Raw genomic sequence first — 27,852 nt, 5'->3', positions numbered from 1 at the left:
ACACACAGATTAGAAAGGCTGAAAAAAAATCCATCAAATGTCACTGTGGTTGTCATTAAGAGGTAGAAGGATTATAAGCTTTTTTGTTTTTTTTTATTGCTTTATACTCAAATGTATTGCCTTGCCAAACAAACAAAAAAAACCCAACTAATTAATAAGGTCACTTGTGTTGCTCTTTGGAAAGGTATCACATACCTGTCTCCTGGCAGCTGACTCCATTGCCCAGGCAAGTACACAGCATTTGCTTATTTCCTTGGGTCTTCAACCACTGCATCCCCACAGAGTAGAAGACACCGCTGTCAGATGCACAGTGGCCGTAGGGACCCGGCTGGGGCTGAGGCTGGGGCTGATAAATAGCTGTCCGGACATCTGAGAAGGAGCCAGATCCTAAAGAGACAAGAAATGAAAAGTCACAAAAGTAGATGAGAGAAGACAACGAAAGACTTTGGAGTCAGGACCTTCATGATCCCACGGGAATTACCTGAACCGGGAAGAAATATGTTTTCCATTATTCACTGTACCTTCTATCTTCAGCTTAAGAAATAATCCACAAGACTCTACCACCAGTTCACCTGGAGCTGCCACGATTGTATTTCTAAGTGACAGATAGTATGTTGCTACTCTACCAAGCAAGTATTTCCAAGAAATCCTTACTTATAACAGGAAACTCACAGTCCATGAGCTCCAGAATCCTTCAAAGCTAACTTCTTGCCAGACTCAAATCCGGCTTTCTTTCTTACTCTCTGCTTCATTCCACTGAGCTGCTCTTAATGGCCATGTTTCCTTATTTTCTTCTTCTTCTTAGTGCTGGGACTAGGGCTTGAACATAAGGTTTTGTGCTCTCACTTAGCTTTTTTGCTCAAGGCTGGTGCTCTACTACTTGAGCCATACCTCCACTACTAGCTTTTTGCTGGTTAATTAGAGATAAGAGAAACCTATCTGCGGAGGCTGGCTTTGAACCTCAATCTTCAGTTCTTAACATCCTGAGTAGCTAGCGTAACAGGCATAGCCGGGTACCACATTTGTGCCATCATCATATACCCTTGATGGACAGATTTCTCTGTCTAGACTCTTATAAAACATTTATGATACAAAAACATATCTTTACTATGCCAGAAATCATGAAAACTTCTTTAACTTTTACATTTATTATTTGTTTTAGTGTTGGTGATCGAACCCAGGTTCTTGAGCATACTAAGAATAAACATGCAACTCTGCCCCTGAGCCTTATACACACATTTCTCTTATTTTTTTTAAATGCTAGTTCTGAGGTGTGATAGTGCCTTGTGCTTGCCAGGCAGATGTTCTACCACTTGAACCATATCCCTACCCCAATAATATTTCTATTAAATTTCTACCCTTCATTGCGAAAATTCTTTTTGGTGTGTATGGGCTCATCCTGGGGCTTGAACACAGGGCCTGGACACTAGCCCTGAGCTTTTGTACTCAAGGCTAGTACTCTACCACTTGAGTCACAGCTCCACTTTGGCTTTTTTCTGGTTACTTGGAGATAAGAGTCTTACAGACTTTCCTGCCCAAGCTGGCTTCAAACCACAATCCTCAAATCTCAGCCTCTTGAGTAGACAGGATTACAGGTGTGAGCTATTAGCACCCAGCCAAAGATTCACTTTCATCTTCACTTAATTTTTTTTCCCCAAAGCTTGAAATTGGACATTCAAAAAAAGCTTAAAAGTAACAATGTATCAGTGACCTCAGATTATTAGCAGAAAGTCTACCAACCAGCCTTCCCTTTCCCCTACCCCTCCAGACCCAGGCCTCACCAGATGATGTGGTCTGCAGAGATGCATGCCTCTCACATTTCCATTCCCCTCTGCCATTGCCTGTGCAGACACACTGGAGCATGTTCCCTCGATTATCCTTCTTGCTCCAAGTGTCTCCAATTCTATAGGAAGTCCGTGTGTCCTGATCATTGCATCTGTCTGTTTCAGAAAGGAAATCATTTAAATACATGAATCAGGTCGAGAGTCACAAGTGGTCAATTCAAGCCTAAGACAGGAATAGAGTCATTGAATTGCTAACTTTTTTTTTTTTTTGGTAATATCTCCATCTATAGTGCTGGTATAGCAGATATTAGACTTTTGAAAGAAGGAACTACATTTGCCAATTTAAAAATAAGTGTGTGGTTTAGCTTGGTTTCTTTGGTCTATTTGCCTTAAAAACTTGTTCCTTACCATTTTACTATTCTGATTTGTGTTTTGTTTTGTTTTGTTGTACTTTACCTTAGTAATTTCTATGTAAGGTTTTGTTGTACTTTATCTTAGTAATTACTCTGTAAGACTGGCCTTTGTAAGAGGAACCTTCCTCAGAATAAAGAAATGAGTCCAAGCCCAGAGTTCAAGCCCCGCCACTGACCAAAAAAAAAAAAAAAGAAATGATAGGAAAGCTATAATGGGACTGATGACTTTCATGCAAAGGCTAACTACTAAAGCCACACCCCAGTCCTAGGAGACAAACAACTCCTTTGACTAAAATGGTTTCTTTCTCAGACAAAATGAAATATATAGAAACTACCAGCAAAATGTCCTCTTAAATTGATGCAATGGGTAAAAGTGGAATTATTTATGCAAAATAATAGATAACTAAATTAATATGTATTAATTTTTGTACCAAGTAGAGTGAAATTATAATTCAACACTGCCCAAAGGCTACAATCTGAATATAGAGGTTCAGAATTATTTGTGAATCAGTTATTTCAACTACTGAGGTTTTGTTGTTGTTGCTTTAAAAAGAAAAGACTATTAAACTCAGCAACACAGGTACTGTTTATCATTGGAACTTTATGCAAGTCCCCAGCTAAAGCTAGAGACATCCTATCTCTGTATTTCTCTCACAACCTCTAATGTTGTACTTTGTGGATGACAAAAGTGTATTAGCTTTTCTCATCTCTGATTTACTAAGTGGTGTTAGTACCATCTTTCACAAAATATAAAATTTCATTGGATATATGAGTTTCCTTTGAGAAACTTTCCCCAATTTGCTATTAGAGAAGTTTTAAATAATAAAGAGTTTGAATTAGACTTGGAAGACTGATTGATGATCCTAACATTTTAAATGTGAAGTTCTAATAAACTAGTTAACTTTTAAGGAAATATTTAGTCAGATTTACTCATTTTTCATGGAAGTTTTCATTTGTTTGGTAGCAAAGAATTTGAATTTGGTGGACAAATATTTCTCGAGAACTACTTTAAGCTAGATAAACAAAATAGATTGAAGTTATTTCAATTTGATTTTAAGTTCTGCTTCAACAAATTCTATAGTTTAAATTAGCTTGAAATTCCACAAATGGAGCTTTGAAACTAATGGCAACAATCTCAGCAGAGGCAGAAGAGATGCCTGAGCTCTTCTTCTTTATAGCACCAACAGATTTTTATTTATATAAGAGACATCCTTCTCCACTAGGAATTGAACTCGGGGTCTTTGGCTTAGCTTTTTCATCAAGGCTGGTACTCTTATCACTTGAGCCTCAAGTTTACTTCCAGTAATTGAAGATTCTCTTGGATTTGTCTGCCCTGAGCTGCTTCAAAATTTGATCCTCAAATTTCAGCCTCCTGGAGTAGCTAGGATTACAGGCATGAGCCACTACTGCCTGGCCAAGAGACACCATTCACTCTTTTTTTGTTATTGTCATTGTATGGGTCCTGGGTTTTGATTTCAGAGCGTGGGCACACTCCCTGAGCCTTACTGCTTCAGCCACAGATCCACTTCTAGCTTTTTGGTGGTTAATTGGAGATGAGTCTTACGGACTTTCATTCTCTGGACTGGCTTTAAACTAAGATCTTCAGATCTCAGCCTCCTGAGTAGCTAGGTAGGATTGAAAGTGTGAGCCCTAGGAGCTCCAAGACACCTTTTTTTTTTTTCCAGTCCTGGGGCTTGAACTCAGGGCCTGGGCACTGTTCCTAAGGTTCAGGGCTACCGCTCTTACACTTGAGCCACAGCACCACGTCCAGCTTTTTCTATTTATGTGGTACTGAGGAATTGAATCCAGGGCTTCATGCATGCTAGGCAAGCACTCTACCACTAAGCCACATTCCGGGGCCAAGAACACCATTGTTAACTCAAGTAAAACAACTATAACCAAAGAGATAACTTCTTATTTTCAACAATTTTGCATATGAATATACCTTATTTAAGTTTTAAGCACAGAATTCATTTCCCTACATTTTAATCATTTCTTTCCTCTTAATACTTGAAAACAATACCCGATTGGTGATTTCGATTACACATTGGCAACTAATCTTCAACACTGAAGATGCATTTAACACTTGAATAAATAGGAAATTTCTTTTTTTGGTATCTCAAAGTCTAATTACTGAATTAGACTTTTTCTATTTATTTAGTTTCTCTCTCAAGAATGTCCTGGTTATTCTTGATACCCTAAAAGTATTAAAACACAGAGTGTGTGCTATAGGACATAGTATTTATGACTGTCTTTGAGAATCAGCAAACAGTACCCGGCCTAATCTTCAACATAAAGATCTAAAACGTACTTCGAGAGGTACAAGTGATGCGTCCATTGCCTTCTCCCAGACAAGTACAATCCACCATCATCCAGCCTTGGTAGGGCTTTTCCCACGTTTCCCCAACCACATAGGAAGTCCCAGCAGCATGATCAAAACATTTCTCAGCTGTATAAAAATTTGGAAGAAACACAGAAAAAAGGGTTATTCTAAATGATACAGTCTCCTTGTAATTTAAAGGGGAGTATGTAAGCAAAAAATCCAGCCACATTTTCTTTTAAGTGGCACTCTGTTCAGAAAGAAAGGCACACACCCTGCAACTAAGCACAGAGCATGTAGCCAAAGCAAAAGGGAGTTTGAGCCAAGTTGGCAGACAGAAATTTTGTTCTTCTAATGAGGACATGGATTGCTTATTTTCAGCCAGGCATGAGCTTTCCACTAGCATTCTGAGGGAGAAGAATACATGAATACAATCCTTTGGAAACTATATATACAAAATTCTAATCTTAATTATTATAAATGGCCAATGATGAAATATGAATAAAATAAGATGACATGAAAGCTATTAAAAAATTTGAATTTCTATAAAAACAAAGACAGTGGCCCATGCCTATAATCCTAGCTACTCAAGAGGTTGAGATCTGAAAATCAAGGTTATAATCTACACTAGGCAGCAAAGTTTGTGAGACTCAAATAAACAAAAAGAAGAAGAAGAGGAGGAGGAGGAGGAGGAGGAGGAGGAGCAGGAGGAGGAGGAGGAGGAGGAGGAGGAGGAGGAGGAGGAGGAGGAGGAGGAGGAGGAGGAGGAGGAGGAGGAGGGGGAAGAGGAGCAGGAGGAGGAGGAAGAAACAGCAGCAGCAGCAGCAGCAGGAGGAGGAGGAGGAAGTGGAGATGTCACTCAACTGGTAGAATGCTAACTTTGAGCACGAAAGCTCAGGGACAGTGCCCAGGCCAAATTCAAGCCCCAGTACCAGCAAAAAAGAAGAAGGAGGAGGAGAAAGAGGAGGAGGAAGAGAAGAAGAGGAAGAGAAAGAAAAAAGAAAAAACTCTGAATCAGGAAACAAAGGGACAAAAAGTTTTGGGTTTATAATTACACAAATCAAATGAGGACCAAGACTAAAAGAATCTAGGAGTTTTTATTCTGAAAAGTTATTACCAAGGTGTAGACAGGGCACATGTCATTTTGGATTCCAGTCTAACATATTCTAAGAAAGAGATGTGTCGAAAGTATCTTTTTTTTTTTTTTCCTTTCAGACAACTTATAGCTCGACCAAGGAAGAAATCTGCAATCGGCTATAAACAAAAGAAATGTCTTCTTCCTAAATGTGTCAACTCTTGTGCTTTTGAAACCAAAAATTAAAGCTGCCATACACAGTCAGTATTTTGTGACCGGATTTCTTCAAGAATACTGCAGATCATACAATATCACATCACTTGGTATAAAATTCCCATTTCACTATTTTTAAATGGGAATTCACATCTCTTCTCCAAGTAGACGTGACTTTCATTCAACCTAACATTAGAGCAATGCATGCCTGTTCCCACCCCCATTCATCCACAAGGGGCCACCCACCTATAGGCTTGCAGGTCCATTCTCCTTTCCCATTACCAAGACACACACACTCTAACATGTAACCACCGGTCTCATGTGGTCTCCTCCAGGTGTCACCAATCTTGTAGGACTGGCCCCCTTCATGGCAGCGATCTATTTAGAATAAAAGGCAAATAAATGTTAGGAGAAAATGGGATAGAGAATCAAGTAGGAAAAAAAGCAAAAGCCTCACGTTCCAGGATAGGTTGGTCAAAATGAAACACAAAGAATAGCTTTCCTATTGCAGACAGAAAAAGAAAATGAACAGATGTGATCACTTTAATTCAATTAGGTACCTTGCTCAAAGCACAATGAGAAAACTACAGAGACATGAATTACAAAGAAGAGGTTATAAATCCCAGTTCCCCAATGAGATCACAGGAGATTGGGTTCTAAAGCAAAAAGGAAAGGCTGATGGGGGAGTGATATCCAACCATGCACAGTAGGTAAAATCTAACACTACTTCACCAGAAAGTCTGAGACAGGCACACAGCATTCTACTTCGGAGAATAGGGAGAGCCTGCTTTTTACCATAGAATACAAATGTCATTTTAATGGAAGACAAGCAGACACACACATGAAAGTCTTGAGACTTTTCTAGGCTGTTAAACCCAATGGCACATCTAAGCTGAACTCTCCACTACATTGTACTAGATTATAAACACTATGGACCTTTCTTTTGTTCCCGTATTGTTTTCAGGAAGTCTTGACATGGCCTTTAGTTTAAGATCCTCCCGCTTCAGCCCTCTGAGTGCTGGTGTTACAAGTGCATACTACTACTCCTGGCTTGAGCCATTAACTCCTGATGTGCCAGGAAAACCGGATAGATCATAACACTTAACTGTAGAGAATACTGATAGTATTTATTCGTAAAGGACTGGCTTGTCCTTATAGACAGTGTTTTTAAGATTACTTATATTTAAACAGCCGATTTTAAAGTGCTACCTATATTAATAGAAAGTATGAACAACCCTCATCCAAAAAAGATTATCTTAGCAGTGCCAGAGTTGATGAAAGTCAGCCCAGTCTAAACTTACTTGAAAAGACTACTGGGTTAATCATTTAATATTACCCCCTAGAACAGAAAAGATTTGCTTCCTGGGTGGAACCAGAGTTGTTTGTGACAAGCAAGAGGTCTCTGCATTGCAAGCAGAAAGAGCAGAAACATGGTGGGGTCTATCTTAAGGAACGTCCCTCCCATTGTTGCAGAAAATCTCATAACCAGTCTGGCTAAAAGATGTTAACAGGTAATTTAGGATAGGTGACTCATGTAAGCACTTCTTCCTGAAACAGAGCCCATGAGACTTACTTAGTTATACGCTACACATACATACACACACACAGTCTTACACACTCGCATAAGCATTCATAAATCCACAGATGTCAAACACTGATTCTTCAAGTCCTCAAGACCCAATCTCCAGAACCATGGGAACCAGCAGGGTGCCCATGTATGAAAACCTGGTCATCACTCCAATGAGAGTAAATCTGAATGTTAGAAGACAGTGATAGCGGTAAAGAAATGAATAGTTCTGATCTTTGATCATCATTTTGCGTGTCATCCTTACTTGCAATGGTGCAGCTGATCCTCCCTCGTCCAGCTCCGATGCAGGTACAATCCCAGATCATGGAGTCTTTAGGGCGCTCATAAGTGTCACCCACGCGGTAAGTGTTCCCAGTGTACTTGTCAAAGCAAGTCTCTTCAGCTAAGGGGAGAAAAGGACTGCATGAATCTCACATAACTAAAAGCAAACACTAATCCATCCTGGGAGGGGGGTGGCGGGGAACTCACTTTTCCATTGTTATAAGTAGCATGGCATTTTCAACAGGAATTTAAAATTGAAGTTAAGAGTTACAGATTTCATCTTAGGTCTGGTTACATTTTGACCTCTGACAAGTCCTCAAATTTCCTGAAAATTTCTATTGTTAAGTATGCTCAGGAAATGCACAAAGTACTATGACCCTATGACCAGTTCAATTTCAAAAGGAAGAATTTCAGATCCAAACTGTGACTTGGGAAATAAAACCAAAGTCTACAGAGAAAAGAAATAGTTTGAAGATGGTCACCTCCCAGCAGGCACTGGACCTTGTCAGTTCTACTAATACCTCTCTTGGAGCCTCAGCTATGACTTTTCTGAAGGAACTGCTATGATTTACAAGAAATATGTCATAGGTCTTCAAGGTATGTTAAGTGGTTAGTGGTTTTTTTCACTGGACTGCAGTTGACAAACCACTTTACAATATAATGCCCCAAAGTGTTTTTTGGCTTATAAAACAGTGAAAAAAAACTAAGGATGACTTTCCAATCAACTCTGTGTGTGTGTGTGTGTACCCATACTGCAGCTTAAACTTAGGGCTTTGCACTCTTGGTTGGCTTTTTCCAGTCAAGGCTGGAGTGGTAGCACTTGAGTCACACCTCCACTACTGGCTTTTTGCTGATTAACTGGAATTAAGGGCCTCATGGACTTTTATGCCTGAGCTGGCTTCAAATTGAGATCCTCAGTTCTTAGCCTCCTGAGTAGGTAGGATTATGGTATCTGATTACTTTCATAAGCAAACTGAAGAACATGCAGCCCTTTTCATCTGTTTAAAAAAAAAACAAAACTAAGGACCAATGACCGATTCTCTCCACTTACTTTCAGGTTTACTCTCGCAGTTAAAGCCTCGGCTTCCTCCATAACATGTACAAACCAAAGCATTGCCCAAGTAGGTGCGTTCCCACTGTTGGTTTATCTGATAGTGTTTCCCGTTGTCATAACAACCAGCTGTAAATAACCAAAGGAAAAATGTTATTACGTTGCCATCCCTCCTTTTTCCAAATTAAGGAATTTTCTCACAGAACTGAATTGATGAGCCTGAGCACCAAATTCAGAAAAAAAAAAAATTAAGTTAATCACAAAAAATAAAAAGCAGTATTCTACTAAATGATAGACATGGAAACTAAGCAAGTTATCTAAAGAGGTAAACACAATTTGGATAAGTGGATATTTATGTTGGTTTTTTTTTTAACTTCACTAAACATTATACAAATGATGTCATTTCCATCTGGCCAGGGGTCTACATCAAAGCGGTGGAAACACTTTGGAAGGCAGATAATTGAAATTACATTTTAACCATGTAAGGAACTTCAATATCTTGGAAAAATAAATCAAGAAGGTTAACTTTAAGGTTTCCTTGAGCCCAGGGAAAGAAAGGGAGGGTGTGTCTTTGAAAAATTGGAAGAGGAATTCCAATCTCAATTCTTGGTGAAGAAAATTCCAGAGGAATTCTCAGAGCAATCTAAGCCAATTACACCTCGGGCAAGTTTGTTACAAACGACCAAACTACTCAACTAGCCTCTCTCCCCATCCCCACCTGGCCAATCACTTAGTAACAAAGAAATGAGGAGCAAAGAGAACCACACGAATCCCAGAAGAGCACTGTATAGGCATGCATCATTTTTTCCTTTAAATGCACATTTTGATTAATTCGTATTTTAGAACAAAGATGCTTTGATCACGCAGGATTCATCAGGACACCAGGGAACACGGCAGATCCCCCCCTCATCTCCTCTCCGCTAAGCCCTCAAAGCCAGCCCATTCACACCAGGACCCTTTTGTGTCCCACAGCTGGTTTCTCTCCAGGAGACGTGCACGCGCGCACACGCGCACACGGACGGGCGCGCGCACACGCACGCAAAACTTGAGCCACAACTTTACTTCTGACTAGGTCGGCGGCGAGACCCAGCCCGGTCCCCGCCGCTCCCAGCCCTCGGCCGGTACTCACGCTTGCTTTGACTGACGGGCACCGGGGACTGGGGCTGCACGATCTGCTGAGCCTGCCTCTTGCTCCTCGAGGCTCCGACGGCGGGCACCACGGTGCCCAGGCACAGGGCCGCGGCCAGCAGCAGCAGCAGCGGCGGCGGCGGCGGCAGCCGGGGTCCCGGACCCCTGGGCATCGTGGATCGCGAGGGTGGAGGGACAGCCGCCTCGAACCCCGGGGATTCACTAGTCACCAAGTTGCACCTACAGTGCAAAGTCTCTCCCGGGGCCTCCGGGTGGGCTGACGCCCGGGGGGCCGCAGAGCCCGGGGAGAGGGGCCGAGGGGGACGGGGAGGGCGGGCCGGGGAAGTCGAGGATGCAGGGCTCTCCTTCCGCGCCAGCCCGGGACTCCCTCTCCTCCTCCCCCGGGTGCAGCGCAGCTGTTGCGGGCGACGGAGTCTCGAAAGCTGCGGGGTTTATATGGGACGGTCCCCTCCCGCCCCACCCCCCCTCCCGCCCCACCCCCCCTCCGCCGCCCTCGGGGGCCCCGGGCGCGGGGCGGGGGGGGGAGGAGGGAGGGGAGGGAGGACTGGCCCCCCCCTCCCCGCGACCCCTCTCCCCCACCCGGTGCGCCCGCCGCCGCCTCAGCCCGCGCGCTGATTGGCTGGGGCCCCGAGTGACGTCACGGGACGGTGGGTTCGCCCCGAACAAAAGCGAGGCCGCCGGCCGCCGGGAGTGGGCCGGGGACTTTTTTTTTCCTTTTTTTTCCGGTTTCCTTTGCGGTCGTCCAACTTCTGGGAGGGTTTGTGGAGTGGGGGTGGGGGAGGCCTGGCAGCAGCCGTTGGGGGTAGGCTGGGAGGGGAGGGCAGGGCCGGGGCTGCCCGCAGCCGGGGATGCAGGTCCCCCCCGACCCCGCTTCTCGTTTTATTTTTTGCATCGGGGCACCGGTGGGGTTGGAGAACTCTGCACCGCCCCCGGGGGGCGCACGGGGCGCCGGCGCTCCCAGGACGTTCGCGGGCAGGCGGAAAGCCCCAGGAGCCGCTACCTGGCTCCAGGCTGGGCAGTCCCGGGGCGGGGCCGGCCGGTCCCCGGCGCGGGGACTCCACGGTGTCCCGGGCCGGCGTCTCGGCTTCTCCACTGTACCTGCCGGGGCTGGAGGGGCCGGCGGGGAGGGCCGGGGTCCCCTCCCGAGTTCACCGCTCACCCGAGTGCGCGCGCCCTGCTCGGGGAGACTCCGAGAGAAAAGTTTTCTTTGGAAAAGACAAAGCAAGTTTCCACGTTTCAGAATTCAGGGGCGTGTGTGCTGCCTTCCTTTCCTTCCCTTCCTTCCTTCCTTCCTTCCTTCCTTCCTTTCTTTCTTTCTTGGAAGTCTCTTTCCTTCCTTTTTTTCTTTCTTCCTTTCTTCTTTCTCCTTCCTTCCTTCCTTCCTTCCCTCCTTCCTTCCTCTCGTTTCCTTTGGGCAGGAAATCAGTAGTGAATACACAATGCCATTGGGAAATCTGACCGACCGACCGTTTGGAAAGAGGAAAACTTTTTAAAATTAAAGTTTTTGCCACGTTCCGTGCTACTTAAAACACAAAGCCGAGATTTTGTTTGAATCACTAAACGCCAGAGGGGTGGGGTCGGGAGAGTTTTCACAGACTTGCCTTTCTAAAATGCATTGGCTTTTTACTTTGGCACACAGCAATTTCCATCAGACAAGGCCGCATCCTGCCCAGGCCCTTCCATCACCAGATTTTGTTGAAATGTTTCCATCGTTATTTGTTCCAAAAAAAAAAAAAAAATGTGTGCAAAATTCTTATTTAAGATTCCCAAGATTAGCCAGGTGCTGGTGGCTCACGCCTGTAATCCTAGCGACTCAGGAAGCTGAGATCTGAGGATCGCGGTTTAAAGCCAGGCTGTGCAGGAAATTCCGTGAGACTATCTCCAATAAACCACTAGAAAACCAGAAGTGGCACTGTAGCTCAGGTGGTAGAGCGCTATCTAGCCTTGAGCTGAAGAGCGCAGGGACAGTACCCAGGCCCAGAGTTCAAGCCCCATGACCCACAAAAAAAGAGAGAGCATTTAAGCAAGTCATCGAACACCATTTCGGCCTCCTTGCCCCAACAAACCCTACCTCAATTGCTTTTAAAACGAGATTAACAACTTTCAGAATAGCTTTTCAAAAATCCACATATTTTTCCTTATATGAGCAGTTCAAAAGTTCCCACTTGCTTTGAGAATATATTAAAGCTACTGGCAAAATATACTTATTTCTGCAAGATACTTATTTTCTCCACAGTCCTACCTTCAATTACCCATAGGGGTAAGTTGAACCCTATGTTCTAGAAAATCTCAACACAGTTAAGACACAAAACTAATACTTGTTGTTATTGATGTAAGGAATTTTTTTTTAACCCACAGCAAATATCAATTTCCTGCAAGTGGTATAAAATAACTCTTGAGGAATCTTGGTGAGCAACTGAGTTGACTGAGTGCCATAGATTTCCCCAAATTTAGAATCCTGTCTGGGTTAGAGTCTTTTTGGAATTTCTCATCATCATTCGACAAAACAGTTTTCTCTTTCAAATGTAAAAGGGTGCCTTGTGAAATATTTAGGAGATTTCTGGGAAACCAGAATGTTCCTTGCTGAAGGGAGGATACCTGGAAATCAAAAAATGTAAGCAAGATAAACCTGAAACAAGTTTTCTTAAAATATGTAGATTATGGAGGAAGGAAAGAAGTGGTTAGTGGTTATTTTGTCAACCTCCAAACATGAAAATTTGATATATTTACTGTACCCAAAATATATTAGAATAATATACCTATCAAAGGGTTTTTTTTTGATGTTTTAGAAGACATTTTTGTCTTTTAACTCCATAGAAATATAACTTATTTAAGGAACTGGAAAAATCCATTACATCTCACAAGCAAAAAGGTAATAATAATATTTGAATTTTATAGGAATGCTTGGGAGTTTACCTGTTTTCTTGAAAGTTAGTTTTTTGGTCTTTTGATTTTTTCTTTTTTCCGGTTGGTTGTGGGCCTTGAACTCAGGGCCTGGGCACTCTCATAAGATTTTTTGCTCAAGGCTAGCAACTCTACCACTTTGAGCTACAGCTCCACTTCTGGTTTTCTGATAGTTAATTGGAGATAAGAGTCTCATGGACTTTCTTGCCCAGGCTGGCTTTGAACCACGATCCTCAGAGCTCAGCCTCTTAAGTAGCTGGAATTACAGGCATGAACCATTTGCACCCAGTGGTTTTTTGATTTTTGATTTTGAGGAAGGAGATCCTTTCTCAGTTGACAGAGTTTGCTACAGAATTCTTTTATCAAAATTTCTTGTCATTGTAATCTGTAACTGGGAGATAATTAAATCTGAAGGCCACAGTCATTGTAACTCAAAGAACATAACTAGAGTCCTTGGGCTCCATTAAAAATTCTGATGTGTCTGTGTGCTGATGGCTCACACCTATAATCCTAGCTATTCAGGTGGCTGAGATCTGAGGATCATGGTTCAAAGCCAGCCTGAGCATCATGAGATTCTTATTTCCAAAATAACCGCCAAAACTGGAAGTGGTGCTGTGGCTCAAGTGGTAGAGCACTAGTCTTGAGTTGAAAAGTTCAGAGACAGTGCCTAGGCCCAGGGTTCAAGCCCCACGAAAAAATAAAATAAATTCTGATGTTGTAGCGTCTTTCTCAATTAAGAAAAAAAATCACTTTGTAAGTAGCACTGTAGCTAAAGTAGTAGAGCACTAGCCTTGCGCTGAAGAGCTGAGGGACAGCGCCTGGGCCCAGAGTTCAAGCCCCATGACCACCACCACCACCAACAACAACAACAAAGAGAAACTATGTTAAAAAAAATCACTCCAACTTGGAGGTAAACATAGCAAAATTATAAATGAACACAAAGAAATCTTATTAAGGTAATAGAAATATTCTAAAACAACTCTGTGTGGTCACTGTAAAAGTTGGTAACATTACTAAAAAAAAAAAAAACCCTACAATTATAGGCTGAAAGTGGATGAACTTTACTATGTGTAAATTTTACCTTAATTAAGTTTTATTTATTTATTTAGAGAGTACTAGAGTTTGAACTCAGAGCTTTGCTCTTGCTGGGCAGGCACTGTGCTGTTTGAGCCTTACTTTCAACCAGGTTTTGTGGTGGTTGTTGGTACTGTACAGAACTCTAGGGCTTGTGTTTTCACTCAAGGCTGGGCTATACCATTTAGGCCACACCTTCTCTTCTAGCTTTTTTCTGGTTAATTTGAGATAAGAGTTTTGAGGACTTTTCTGACTGGGATGGCTTTGAACTTTGATCTTGAGATCTCAGCCTCAGATCTTAGCCTCCTGAGTAACTAGTATTACAAGTGTGAGCCAACAATGCCTGGCTACTGTTTTAATTAATTAACAAAACAAAAGTCTGTATTCTGTTCTACTTTTACCATTTTCTAATTGTGTTTCATGGGTTGGCCCTGAAGTGGCAATAGCAAACACAGTTGTCCTCAATTCTTTTCTCTAAGGGGAAGTTTGTCTTCCACACAATGGTTGATTATGTCTATTCCAGCAACTTGCTAGGAAGCTTAGTATTTGGTGATAACACACATGTGGTAGATACAGACAAGTCCTCATTTAGCACCATGCCTCATTGTTTCTTGGCATTACCACGGTGATAGGGCTTTCTCAGTATTTCCTTTAAAAAAAAAAGGTAGAGGGGAGCACACATTTATGTATGGTGTGTTATTCAGATGGTTTGTTTTTAGAGAGGGTTAATGAGGAGCTTGAACAATTTGGAAAGTTTACATTAAATTTACTTCATTTGAGTTGAAGGTTGAACATGGAGGCATTTGGTTTAACACGAAAATAATTTGTCAGATCTACTCATTTAGAAAGATTAAAATTAAAACAGTGTAAAGGAAAAGTTTTGAAAGGCAATATTTTTCCAAGTGAAAAATTAATTTAAGACAAATAAAAACTTGTCATAATCAGTATTCTATCTAACCAAATTCTTTGCCTACTGAGAGAGGGGGATGGAAAGAGCGAATCCCTACTAAATAACTGTAGTGATTTATGGCAGCAATTGCCTATAATCCCAGGATTGAGGAGGCCAAAGTAGGAGGATTATCAATTTGAGGCCAAACTGGGCTACATATCAATACTGTCTCAGAAACAAAACAACCCAAAACTAAAAATAAAAAGAAAGAAGAGAAAATAGCCTCTTGAACTTAAAAGTTAGCTTTAGCTGATAGTGGGCTGTTTTCCTGAAAAATCATTGGCTTTTGTCTTGTCCTTAATTTCTTTCAGGTAGGTAGAGGTCATTGACCCAGTGAACCCTGGAACTTCCAGCCTGAAGAACTAGTAATACATTTACAAATTGCAAGGTCTTCTGTAGGTCATCTGGATGGAGATAAATTGCAACAGCTATTTTTCCTTATCTTGATTTTTTTTTTTTTTTTGCATAAAATGCTTTACTTCTGCTTTTCTTGAAAACAGCCAACTTTGGAAAACAGCTACTCATTAAGCACAGGTAGGAGCCCAGTAAACTGCCCCATGGGCCCCCCAATAGGTAGAGAATATTCAATCGCTACATCTAGAATAGACAGGGCTCCCCTAACCTGGGAGAAAGTATTTGATAACAGGGCTCATTTATGCCATGAATACTAGCCAATTTTCACTTAATAAGCATTTTGTTTATATTTTAAATTACTTTTTTTGGTTTGGTTTGGTTTTTGTCAGTTGTGGGGCTTGAACTCTGGGCCTAGGCGCTGTCCCTCAGCTCTTCAGCTCAAGGCTAGCCCTCTACCACTTGAAACACAGCACCACTTCTGGTTTTCTGAGTGGTTTATTGGAGATAAGAGTCTCACAGACTTTTCCTGCCCAAGCTGGCTTTGAACTGAGTTCCTCAGATCTCAGCTTCCTGAGTAGCTAGGATTACAGGTGTGAGCCACGGGCACCTGGCTTGTATTTTTTTTTTTTAATCAGCAGTTTTTCATGCCTTAACTGATGCCTTTTGCTTCTCAATGGGGAGTGTTTTCTTTCATTGAAGTGATGTGGTTGCATTCCCAGAATGTTGTGCAATGAAGTCAAATTCATTCACAAAGATGAAAATAACTATTGTGTTGCTGGGCCACGTCACCTAGACGTTGTCACAGAGCCTTAATGCTGCTCCAGATGGGTAGCAGTCTCTGTGGGAAGTTGTTAGTTTTGTATGCTGTTGCTCCTTTTTCCAATTTTGATGTATTTTATCTCCAGTTTTGCTTTGTTTTATTTTGGCAGTTTGTTCTAAAAGAGTGGATTTGAAAAGTTTTCAGTAATTAACTTATTTTCTGTCCATTTTACATTTACATACTTCATACTTCAACTTCTAGTTAGAAAAGTTGAATCAGATGCATAAAAATGACAATAAATATTATTCCTTAAGCAAACTTTTATGTTAGCAATAGACTTGTGATATAGGACTTGTGATCAAGAACCACTCTCTCTGTCTAATTAACTGCCAAATTAAGGGCATCTATAACTGAATTGTAAAATGAAAGCATAACTATAATGATCCCTGAATGTATATGGAAACATTTCTAGAGACATTTGATGTGTTTGTTCATTGTTAGGAAAAGTTAACTGAAATGGAAATGGACATTTAACGTCATCTTTTTAATTAATTTATTGTGCCAGTACTGTGGCTTGAACTCAGGGCTTGGAACTCTACCTTAGTTTTTCTTGCTCAAGGTTGGTACTCTATCATTTGATCCATACCTCTACTTCTAGCTTTTAGGTGGTTAATTAGCTATTAGAATCTCTAGGATTTATCTGTCCTGGGCTGGCTTCAAACCTATTGATTCTCAGATCTCAGCCTCTGGAGTAGCTAGAATTACAGGTGTGAGCCACTGGCATCTCGTTTAACATCACTCTTATTTTAAACATGGGAAATGGAGGAACTGCTTACATGCATAGAAACAACTAAATGGCTAGACTATAGCAAGTGCTAATCATAGCCAAATAAGAGAACAAGTACCTTAGAAGCATTCATTTTTCAACCATTGACATCTTTTTTTCTTTTTCTTTTTTCTTTCTATTTCTTTCTTTCTTTCCCCTCCCTCCCTCCTTTCCTTCCTTCCTTCCTTCCTTCCTTCCTTCCTTCCTTCCTTCCTTCTTTCTTTCCTTCCTTCCTCCCTTCCTTCTTTCCTTCCACTGCAGAGTTGGGGATTGATTTCAGAGCTTTAAGCATGTTAAGCAAGTGTTCTAACACTGAAGGACATCCCTTGCCCTCATCAACAACTCTTACAAGTAAGTACTCTCATCCTCTCATCTTTATAAATGAGAACATAAGGCTTAGAAAAATCACTGTGATGAAATTTATTGAATCACCAGCTCATAGATATTGTGATATCCCTTAACAATCTGTTTTTGGAGTAAATATGGACAAAGCAATTGACTGCAGCATTTGGTAATGTTGTCTTCCATATGAGACCCATTCAGTTCTCTTCTCTCCTCCTCCCTCCCTTTCCCTCTCCCAGCCCCCCTCCTCTTCCCTCTTCTTTTTTCTTCTCTAATATATTTTTTTCTTTTGATGCTAGAGATTTAACCCAGGGCCTCACCCATGCTAAGCACACACTCTACCACTAGCCACAGCCACAGCTCCTGATTTGGGAGTTTTAAGTCAAATATGGAAGATGGTTACTGGGAACTTTCCACTAGACTACAAGTATGATGGAGGCAGAGTGTCTGGCTTATTTCCTCTGTGTGCCCAGCCTTGCTCCCAGTGTACCTTACGGCAAGTGCTTGGCAAATACTGAATGAGTCCAAGAAAAGAAAAAGGGTAAATGATAAACACTTTCAAGTGCTCACATTGTGACTGTCCAGCCAGCCACAGTACTAAGTGTTCTGCATATGTTATTTGACTTTATCCTCAAAGTGACTGTCAGAAACAGATATTAATAGTCTCATTTAAATTGGAGGCTCCGAGGGTTTAAAGATGGTCAATAAGCTTATCCAAGGAGAGAAGAGCAGGGCTGGAATTTAAATTAAGGTCCATGACGCATTCATGTTCCTGAGCAAGACATACAGGGTTTTCCCAAAAGTGACTGCACCCCCACACAAGTTATAAGTTACTTTCCTCCAGCTCCTCGTGCTTTGTACTGACCTTTTGGACTATTGGGCTAGCTCTGTTGCTTCAAAGAGGGCAGAGGGACAAGAGGTCAGGGGACACCCCCCTTACTTCCTGGCTTCTGGTGGCAGCCACCCCCTTTAGAACAAACATTTTCACTAGGGACAATCTTGTCCTAAGAGGTTTGGCTATGGGAATCAGGTAAGGCAAATGAGGTAGGCTGGGAAGGTAGCTCAGTGGTAGAGTGCTTGCCTTGCATGCATGAGGCCCTGGGTTCAATTCCTCAGCACCACATAAGCAGAAAAAGCTGAAAGTGGCACTGTGGCTCAAGTGGTAGAGTGCTGGCCTTGAGCTGAATTGCTGAGGGACAGCACCCACACCCAGAGTTCAGGCCCCACGACCAACAACAAAGAAAAAAAAGAAAAAAAAAATCTCTCATCCAGCTAGGGACTGATGGCTCATGGACTTTTCCTACCACGGCTAGCCTTGAACTATGATCTTCAGATCTCAGCCTCCTGAGTTAACTAGGATTACAGGCATGAGCCACCAGTGCCTGGCCCAACCCCTCTTCTTAATCCCTTGGGAGGAAATAATTGCTTAATGACAGTGCCTCCTCCAAAGTCCTCTAGTAGAAGTTACTTGAATTTTGTTTCCTGCTGTAACCCTGACCATCCACATTCTAAAAGTCTCTAATCATGACATGAGCAAATCACATAAGTTATGATTTTTAGACTTAAATGGTAACACAATAAATTTAGGATATGAATTATTTTCCAAAGTTAACAACTAATATTGTGTAGTGGTTTTGCCTCTCATTTCTCATATATTGAATGGACTTATTCTCCTCTCTATGATGATAATGTATCTTTTTGTTTTGTAGGTCATGGGGCACTTGAATGCAAGGCCTGTCCCTGAACTCTTTTGCTCAAAGTTTAGCACTCTACCACTTAGAGCCACAGTGTTACTTCTGGTTTTTGAGTAGTTAACTGAACATAAGAGTCTCATGGGGACTTTTCTGCCCAGGCTGGCTTCAAACCAAGATCCTCAGATCTCAGCCTCCTGAGTAGCTAGGACTAGAAGGGGTTAGCCACAAGTGCCCAGCTGTAAATTTCTATCAAAAGCAAACAAGTATCTGTTACAACTTTAATCGTATGTGTGTGTGTGTGTGGGGGGGGGGGTGTTTGTATTGGACCCGTGACTTGATCTCGGGGCCTAGGCACTGTCCCTAATTTTTTTTTTGTTCAAGGGTAACACTCTACCACTTGAATCACAACTCCACTTCCAGCTTTTGGATGTCTAATTGGAGTCTTACAAACTTTCCTACTCAGCTGACTTTGAACCTTTATCCTCAAATCTTAGCCTCCTGAGTAGTTAGGGTTCAGGCATGAGCCACCAGTACCCAGCTTGTCTTTTTTTTTTTTCCAATTGAATCCAGAACTTTGCAAATACTAGACGGGTGCTCTACATTTGTGCTACACTGCCAGCTTTTTTTCCTTTTTCCTTTGTAAATTTGGTTTTAGTGACAAGGGTCTTGTTAACTTTGCCCAGGCTGACCTCAAAGTCTTGTTGCACCTGCCTTTGCTTCTTGAGCATCTGAGAATATAGGTGTGTACCACCACACCCAATTTGTCATAACTTTAATTTTACAACACAATGTGTTATATAGGAGCACAACTTTCCTACAGTTCTTTGAAACTTCTTATAATATTCTGGAGATTCTTCAACTCATCTCTGAAAATGAGAGAATCTGTTTATTTGGGAGTTAGGTTAAAATTCAAAAGTAATCACAATGTCATTGTTAGTTATGTGTGAGCAGTAATTTCTGTATAGTTCATCTTAAGGATATTTGATAATATATCTTATATTGCAAAATGGTAACATTTTTGCCAGTTGAAATAACATTCTGAAAGATTCCTGATACTTTACCAACTTCAGCAGTGATTTAATCTTCCTGTTTCTTTTGTCCAGTTAAGTTTTAAAGCAAAATAACACAAATATTTGTGGATCCAAAGTATAAACTTAGTGAGGTTTAAAAACAGCAATATAAAGTAAATATAGTATGGAATTTTACTGCAACATTTTTTTTTCCCTTCTGAGGAACTGAGTTTTTCATGTTAGGTACACACAAATTAGTAAATTAGAAGGCGGTTTTCTTTGCTAATGAAAATGTTTCTTTTTTACTGTTCTTTTTTCAAATGTGGTTTTTAATTATGGACTAATTGCAACTGCTTAGATGAAGTTACAGCTTAAACAACCAACTCAAATATTTCAGCAAACTGATTCTGGTTGTTCTCAAATTAGGATAAATCATGTAGAGGGAACATGATTAGAACGTTGCAAGGTTTTAAAAAAGAAACATGGGTTTATTGCTTGCCCTAAAATGTTGCTTTCTGGTTTTAACAGCTTTTCTTGAGGCATCGTTGCATATACTATACATATTTAATGGGTACAATAAAGTATTGACATATGTATACACCCAGGAGTTGATTCACAATTAAAATAAGTTTACTATCTTGCTTTTCCTGTCCCCTGACTACCCCTTATCTGCTTCCCATCCCTCTGATTAGTTTGCATTTTCTAGAGTTTTATGTGATCATTTATATCTGGCTCTTTGACTCGGAATTTTGAGATTGTGGGGGAGTTAGGGGGTAATGCACACGCGCGCACTGCTCAAAGCTAGTGTTATACCGCTCGAGCCACAGCTACAGCTTCACTTCTGTTTTTCAGTTTTTGAGTAATTTATTGGAGATAAGAGTCTCATGGACTGGTTTTAAACCATGATCCTCAGATCTCAGCCTCCTGAGTAGCGAGGATTACAGGTGTGAGCTGCTGACAACCAGCCTTTGAGATTTGGCTTGTTTCTTTCATCCATAGTTCATTCTTTGCTCCATCAGATTCTCTCTTTTTATTTTCTTGAGTAAATATTTAGGAATGAATTGGCAGAATCATACGACAGGTGAATTTTTAACACTTTTTCCTAAAAAAAAAATACCTGCTTTCCTAATTTGCTTGTACCATTTTGCAATCCCATCAGCAATGGATGGCATTCCAGTTCCTGAACCTCCTTGTCAATTCAGTAAGATGTTGCATGTGAAACAGTAAATCTGTGCCCTCTGCACCATGTAAGCAGTCAGTGTTGTACCCTTGCAGTTTTCAGTAGACTCATCAATAACTTGAAAAGATGTTATCCTTATCTGGAAACTTACTTCAACTACAAGTTGGGATTTTTATTATTATGTGTTTTTAGGATGTCTGTAGTGATTATTTTCAGCCTGATGAAATGGATCACTTCTTGCAGTTTTTTTTTAATTACATCTTTTTAAAAAAAAAAAAAACTGTTGTTTTGTTATTCCTTTCTCACTTATAGAGTATTATATCCTCTTCTACCAGTCGGATGCTTGAAAACAAATTTTATTTTCCATGATATGAAAAACTGAAATTGGAGGAAAGTTAAATTCAAAGCCCAAAGAGGGGAGGGAAGACAACACACAAAATAGCTGTTAGAAGCATGGCATTTCTAGGTGTTGAATCAAATGGTTGCTAAGCTAATTGGGAGATAATAATGGGATCTGTTATCATTTAGCATAATTAGTATGTCAACAGGGAGATATAATTTATGTTCTGTGTGAAGTTGCTACTGGTGGTGATTGCAACCTCTATGTGCAAGAGAAAAACCAGCAGGAGGATGAGGCAGCAGAGGATTTCTCTGATCATTCTGACCCAATCTAATATTCTTCTCCTTGTTTTGATTATACATGTACTCTTTCTGCATGGTCTAGTATATTATTATAGCTCTTTGATTTATTTTATTTTATGTCGGTTGTGGAGCTTGAACTCAGCACTTAGGCACTGTTCCTGAGCTCTTTTGCTTAAGGTTAGTGCCGTACCACTTTGAGCCACAGCTCCACTTCCGGTTTTCTGGTGGTTAATTGGAGTCTCATGGACTTTCCTGCCCAGATTAGCCTTGAACAGTGATCCTCAATCCTCCTGAATAGTAGGATGACAGGCATGAGCTTCCAGTGCCCATCTTAGCTTTTGCATTTTTTGCATTGATTCTTTTCTGCAATAGTTTTATAAACATTTTTTTTTTTTTTTGGCACTGGTACTGAGGCTTGAACTGAAGGGCTTTGCACTCTTGTTTGGGCAAGTAGGCAGTTTTTACAAAGCATTAGGACTTTGGATGCTGAGTTCAGAGGATTGTATATCAAAGCCATTGGGCAAAAAATGTCTGTGAGACTCTTAACTCCATTTAGCTAGCAAAAACCAGAAGTGGAGCTGTGATTCAAATGATGGAGAGTCAGCCTTGAGCAGAAAAGATAATTCAATGCAAAGATCTAAATTCAAGCCCCAACACTGCCACAAGCAAACAAATAAAAAAAAGAAACCGAAGAAACTTAATGATAGAAAGCAGGTACCTGGAAGATAGGGGGAAGTATGAGACTAAGAAATGTTTGAAAAGTCTACACTGGGTTCAAGTAGACATCATCAATTTCATCCTTGTTCTACCTAGACAGAGACTAATTTATCCCCCACGTTGTTCATGTATCCTGTCTCCAAAGTGAAGATTAAAAAAAGTCTTATAGAAGATAGAAAGTTGTGAAAAAGAACACTTTAAGGGGTAAAAGAAAATGAAAATTGAAAATAGCAAGTTAGAACCTGTAGAGAGGGAAGACATTGCATAAATACAACAAATATGGGGATATATATTTGTATGGACATCCAGAGGCCTAGAATTAACCCTCAGAAATTAAACAGTAAGGCAGCACCAAGGAATGAAAGATGGACTATATCAGAAATCATGATGGAATTGGGAAGAGAGAAGGGGAGGTGTGTACAGGGAGTGATAAGGTGATGGTAGAGAAAAAAGATGGAGAAAAAAGATGGTAGAGAAAAAAGATGATCAAGAACACCTGGCTTTTATTACAAATCCTATAGCATTATTTATCTTTTGATTAAAAATAAAATAAAACACAACACACAAAAGAAACAAGAACTTCCAAGACCCTGACTTAAAGTGAAGACTTTTAAATATTCTCCTGCTGAGATGTAGTTTGCAGTTCTCATTTTCATCAACTCTTCAAGTAGAAAGGACAGTGAGAGACCAGGGTAAATGAGATAGTTGTACTAAAATCCATGGCAATCTTTTTTTTTTTTTTTTTTTTTTTTGCCAGCCTGAACTCAGGGCTTGGGCACTACTCTGAACTTCTTTTGCTCAAGGCTAGCACTGTACCACTTGAGCCACAGCGCCACTTCTGGCTTTTTCTGATTATGTGGTACTGAGGAATCAAACCTAGGAAAAATGAGAATTACTTCGGTTCCTTTCGGAAAATGCAAAGAGGAAAAACAAAAACATTAACTAAACAGCTTTTTGTTTTGTTTTGTTTTTGTCAGTCCTCAGACTTAAAACTCAGGACCCGTGTGCTGTCCCTGAGCTTTTTCCACTCAGGGCTGGTATTCTACCACTTTGACCTACAGCACCACTTCCAGTTTTGGGACCGTCAGTTAGAGATAAGAGTCTTATGGGCTTTCCTGCCCAGGCTGGCTTCTAACTATGATCCTCAGATCTCAGCCTTTTTAGAAGCTAGGATTACAGGCATGAGGTACCATACCTGGCTTAATATACTACTCTGGCTTCAACAAGCCAGAGGTGACAATTCCTGAGGGCGAGTCAGCTCCCAGCTGCTGATTCTGTACTCTCGATCTGCTTTGACTTGAGATACTGTATCTTTTATGCCATTCTCCCAAATAATGTGTCAGCTCTTGTGATTTATTTTATGTTCACCACCTATCACTTCAGCGTTGGGACTTTTGCCTAAGCAGCAAAATTCAAAGAAATCTGTTCTGTCAAAATTGCTGATGTGAAAGAAGACAGTAAGGTTCCAGTGACCTTAACGTACATAAAAACATGAAAATGGGGAATAGTAGTTATTGTTCAAGACAAAAGCGAGGATATTATGTGGAGCTTGGGCTGCTTTTGATGAGATGGAAGTTTGCTGCAGATAGCTTAAAGCTTAACTTGTAAGATATCATTAATATTGACAAAAAGAAGTGTCTCATATTCAGTTATTACATATAATTTGTATATTTCCTTGCTTTATCTGTTCATATATATATATATATTTATATTTATACATGTTGTTGACCGTGGGGTTTGAACTCAGGTCCTGGGCACTGTACCTGAGCTCTCTTTTGCTCAAGGCTAGAGCTTTATCACTTTGAGCCACAGCGCCACTTCGTTTTTGAGTGGTTAATTGGAGATAAGAGTCTCAAGGGAGCTCTTCTGTCCAGGCTGGCTTCGAACCATGAACCTCAGATCTCAGCCTCCTGAGTAGCTAGTATTACAGGCACAAACCATGGGCACCTGGCTCCTGTTCAACTTCAGGAGTATGATCTAGAATCTGCAGTAGTGTAGCTCAGTCTAAGTTGTCAATCTATGAAGAAAATCTATTGGTGATGAAAATTAACTGGTATTCTGTAACATGTCATTATGTAATTACTATCAAATGCTAAAAATATATTTAATTTAGAAGGATTGATAGGTATTAGCTTATTTATTAATCTTATTCATGATGTGCCTTATGATTATGGTAAAATACCTTTTTAAAAACTAGATCACTGTCTTTTTGTAAAAGCTGCATAGAATTACGTTCTACCCCTGTCATTACTAAATTGCAAAGATGCATAAGCGTACTGTATAAAACAGTATTTATGTTTTGGATTTCATGGACATTTTAATGTAATTGGCACTCTGGTCCTTGCTCTGCTGAGATCTATCTGTGCTTCCTTAATGTTATGTTTAAATCTCTGTGCTTCGGTTCTGTGTTTGTAAGCCACATGTGATGAATTAGATTATTTCTTATTCGTGGGCCTAAAAATTAAAAAGAAAAACCTCTATTTATTACTTTGCTTTATAAAGTGTTCCCAAATAGCCAAATGCTGGTGGCTCATGCCAGTTAATCCTAGCTACTCAGATGGCTGTAATCTGAGGATCAAGGTTTGAAGTCAGCTTGGAGAGACTTATCCCTAATGAACCACCAAAAAGCCAGAAATGGAGTGTGACTCAAGTGGTAAAGCTACCGCCTTGAGTGAGAAAACCAGAGTACAAGCTCCTGAATTCAATCTCTCTCTCTCTCTCTCTCTCTCTCTCTGTCACACACACACACACACACACACACACACACACACACACACACACACACACACACACACAGTGCTCCAAAATGGAATGATACACTAATACTTGCTAAGCATTCATGCCTGAATATGCATGTAACCAGAATATTAGAACTTACCTATTAGCAAAAAATATGGTTTATACCCTAATTTTACTTTTGTTTCTAAATACAGGTAAAGAGCCAACACTTTATTTCTAGCAAGAAAAAAGGCTGTTTCTTTTTCCTCCATTTCAGTATCATCAAAAGATTTCTCTTACTCCAAGATGTACCACTTTTATAAACCCTTAGAGGATGAGAGGTATAGCACGTGAAAGAGAAAATCTCTCCCAGACTGGGGTCCAGACCTATGACTGGTAGCGGTGGGGGGGGGGGGGCAGGAGGGGTGGAGGAATGAGTGGCTCAGTGAAAGGTGTGCTCAATGCTAGGAAGTCAAATTCACCAGTTGCAGACCTTGCTTTGCTACGCGGCTTCTTAGCAAGATCAATGGCAGGGACTAGCAACAAAGATCTCAAGGAACAATTTCCCTACCTAAGGGGGAAAAAAGGAGGGCAGAGAAGAACAGGCCTGTCGGGTTATTCCTTTTCAAATCTATAGCCGAGCAAATTACTGTAGTTCCTCAGAAAGAGACAAGAGGGGGAAATGAGCAGAGAAGAGTGTGACTGTGCTTACACCAAATACCAGGAACAAGGAGCAGACTTTCCATCTAAATTTGCACCCATAATTCCTACTAGCCATGTTCTCTAAAAATAGATTTTCACAAACTAAAAAAAAGGAAAAGAAATACCAAGAGGTGTCTCATGTAAAGCAATGCAATATAACTTTTCAAGTAGATGTGTCTATAATGAAAACATTCTTTGCTCTTTGCAAAGAATTTTATGCATGTGTTTAACATTTACCTTCGGTATTAACTGTGTTAATATTACTGTTGCTTGCTTTGACATTTTAGGTTTAGCATTTATATTTTGGAGGATTTTTTTCTTTTTTTTAAAAAAAGTAATTCTGTTTGAGGGGGTGGGGTAGGAAAAGAAGGGATGATGTTAGCAGGTGAACAATACTGAAACACATTGGATCTGTGAATGAAGATAGCAAAATGAAACTCAGTGAAAGCTGTTGAAGAATAGGGGGAGGGAGGATGGAGAAAGCAAAAGTAAGTGACAGTCACTCTGATTAAAGGACTGTGTATGCATGTGGCAAATATCACAGTGAAACCTTTTAGAACAACTAACATACACTAAAAAAAGTGACAGGAATGTAAAATAGGTCCTGTTTTGTTGGCGGGGGAGGGTGAAGAGGGTAGAAATGGTCTAAATACTTCATATACATGTATGAAAAGAAGATAATCAAGCTTATTGATGTTTTTGTTGTTCATTTTTTTTTTTGCCAGTCCTGGGGCTTGAACTCAGGGCCTGGGCACTGTCCCTGAACTACTTTTGCTCAAGGCTAGCACTCTACCACTGGAGCCACAGCATTACTTTCAGCTTTTTCTGTGTATGTGGTATTGTGGAATCAAACCCAGTGCTTCATGCATACTAGGCAAGCATTCTACCACTGAGCCACATTCCCAGCCCATTGATGTTGGTTTTGATGGAAAGGAGGGTTGACGAGAGTAAATCTGACCAAGGTGCACCATAGGCATCCACAGACACATAAGATGAATCTCCTTGTACAAGAAATTGATGCAAATAAATGGGAGAAGAAAAACTTCTAAGGAGCTAGAGTTCATTTTCACAATCTTGAGTTCATGTATTTAAAAACAACAACAAACCCTTAGAAATGGTTTCAAAGTCTCCTGAGACAAATGTTTGGGGTTATGCCATGTAGAGAGCTCAAAATCCCAATTTTGGGAATTTGAGAAATACAAATTGATGTTGGATGTAGAGCATATTTTGAGAGAAGAAAAGTATTAAATTTTCATTTGTCTAGATAAAGATCTATAATTAAATAATAACCCATAGCCAGCACCAGTAGTTCACACCTATAATCCTAGCTATTCAGGAAGCTGAGATCTGAAGATATAGATTCAAAGACAATCAGGACAGAAAAGTCCTTGAGACTCTTATCTCCAGTTAACCAGCAAAAGCCAGAAGTGGAGTTATGGCTCAAGCGGTACAGTACTAGCCTTGAGCACAAAAGCTCAGGGACAGTGCCTAAGCCTTAAATTCAAGCCTCAGGACACCCCTGTCCTCCCCCACCCCCAAATAACCAGTAAGAAAAGAACAGAATAGCCATAGTCTTAAGTGCAGTTTGATTGTCATGACAATGGATAGAAAGTAGATATATCTATTTACTTCCACGTAAGGATGAACTTCCTGATGGTAAGAGCCATTCAGAAGGTGTGGGGCTACAGTGGTTAAACAAAGGCTGGACAATCTCTTGGTGCTGACGCCTAGAGAGACCCTCTGAGAACTCTACTATCATGCTGAGGACTTTCAAGTCCTCTGTAGGACCAACCCAAGCAGATAAGGATGTAAGCCTTTCTTGATTTTTGTCTTTTTTTTTTTTTTTCTGTCGGTCATGGAGGCTGAACTCTGGGTCTGGGTGCTGTCCTTCAGCGCCCTACCACTTGAGCCACAACACCTCTTCTGGCTTTTTTCTACTTATGTGGTGCTGAGGAATTGAACCCAGGACCTCATGCATGCAAGGCAAGCACTCTACCACTGAGCCAACTTCCCAGCCCTGATTTTTGTCTTTTATGTTAGTAAAATAGGTTATACCTACCCAACAGGTATGTGCTTGCAAAACCAACAACAAAGAACATTTACAATGTATTAAGAAAAAAAGAATA

At 40.8% G+C, this 27,852-nt stretch overlaps 1 protein-coding gene across 10 annotated transcripts in view; it reads right to left on the bottom strand.

The window, feature by feature from the left end:
* The window catches only part of Fn1 (fibronectin 1), a 71,284-nt gene extending 61,173 nt beyond the window's left edge, over positions 1-10,111 (bottom strand). For 3 of the 10 annotated variants that reach the window (XM_042679297.1, XM_042679299.1, XM_042679294.1), the window contains exons 1-7: positions 9,835-10,110; positions 8,706-8,834; positions 7,638-7,775; positions 6,052-6,183; positions 4,509-4,646; positions 1,782-1,940; positions 196-387 (exon numbers count right to left, since the gene is read on the bottom strand). In XM_042679297.1, coding sequence (XP_042535231.1) covers positions 196-387; positions 1,782-1,940; positions 4,509-4,646; positions 6,052-6,183; positions 7,638-7,775; positions 8,706-8,834; positions 9,835-10,006 — 1,060 coding nt within the window. In that variant the 5' untranslated portion in view covers positions 10,007-10,110. Of the gene's footprint in view, positions 1-195; positions 388-1,781; positions 1,941-4,508; positions 4,647-6,051; positions 6,184-7,637; positions 7,776-8,705; positions 8,835-9,834 lie in introns of all 10 variants that reach the window. The other 7 variants (XM_042679298.1, XM_042679291.1, XM_042679296.1 and 4 more) reach the window with 5 other exon arrangements.
* Positions 10,112-27,852: the final 17,741 nt, after the last annotated feature.

Source organism: Dipodomys spectabilis, unplaced genomic scaffold, assembly GCF_019054845.1.
Source record: "Dipodomys spectabilis isolate Male_0828 unplaced genomic scaffold, ASM1905484v1 ptg000051l, whole genome shotgun sequence".
Taxonomy (NCBI): Eukaryota; Metazoa; Chordata; class Mammalia; order Rodentia; family Heteromyidae; genus Dipodomys; species Dipodomys spectabilis.
The sequence above is the reverse complement of the archived record's forward strand: the minus strand, read 5'-3'. Positions and strand labels throughout refer to the sequence as shown.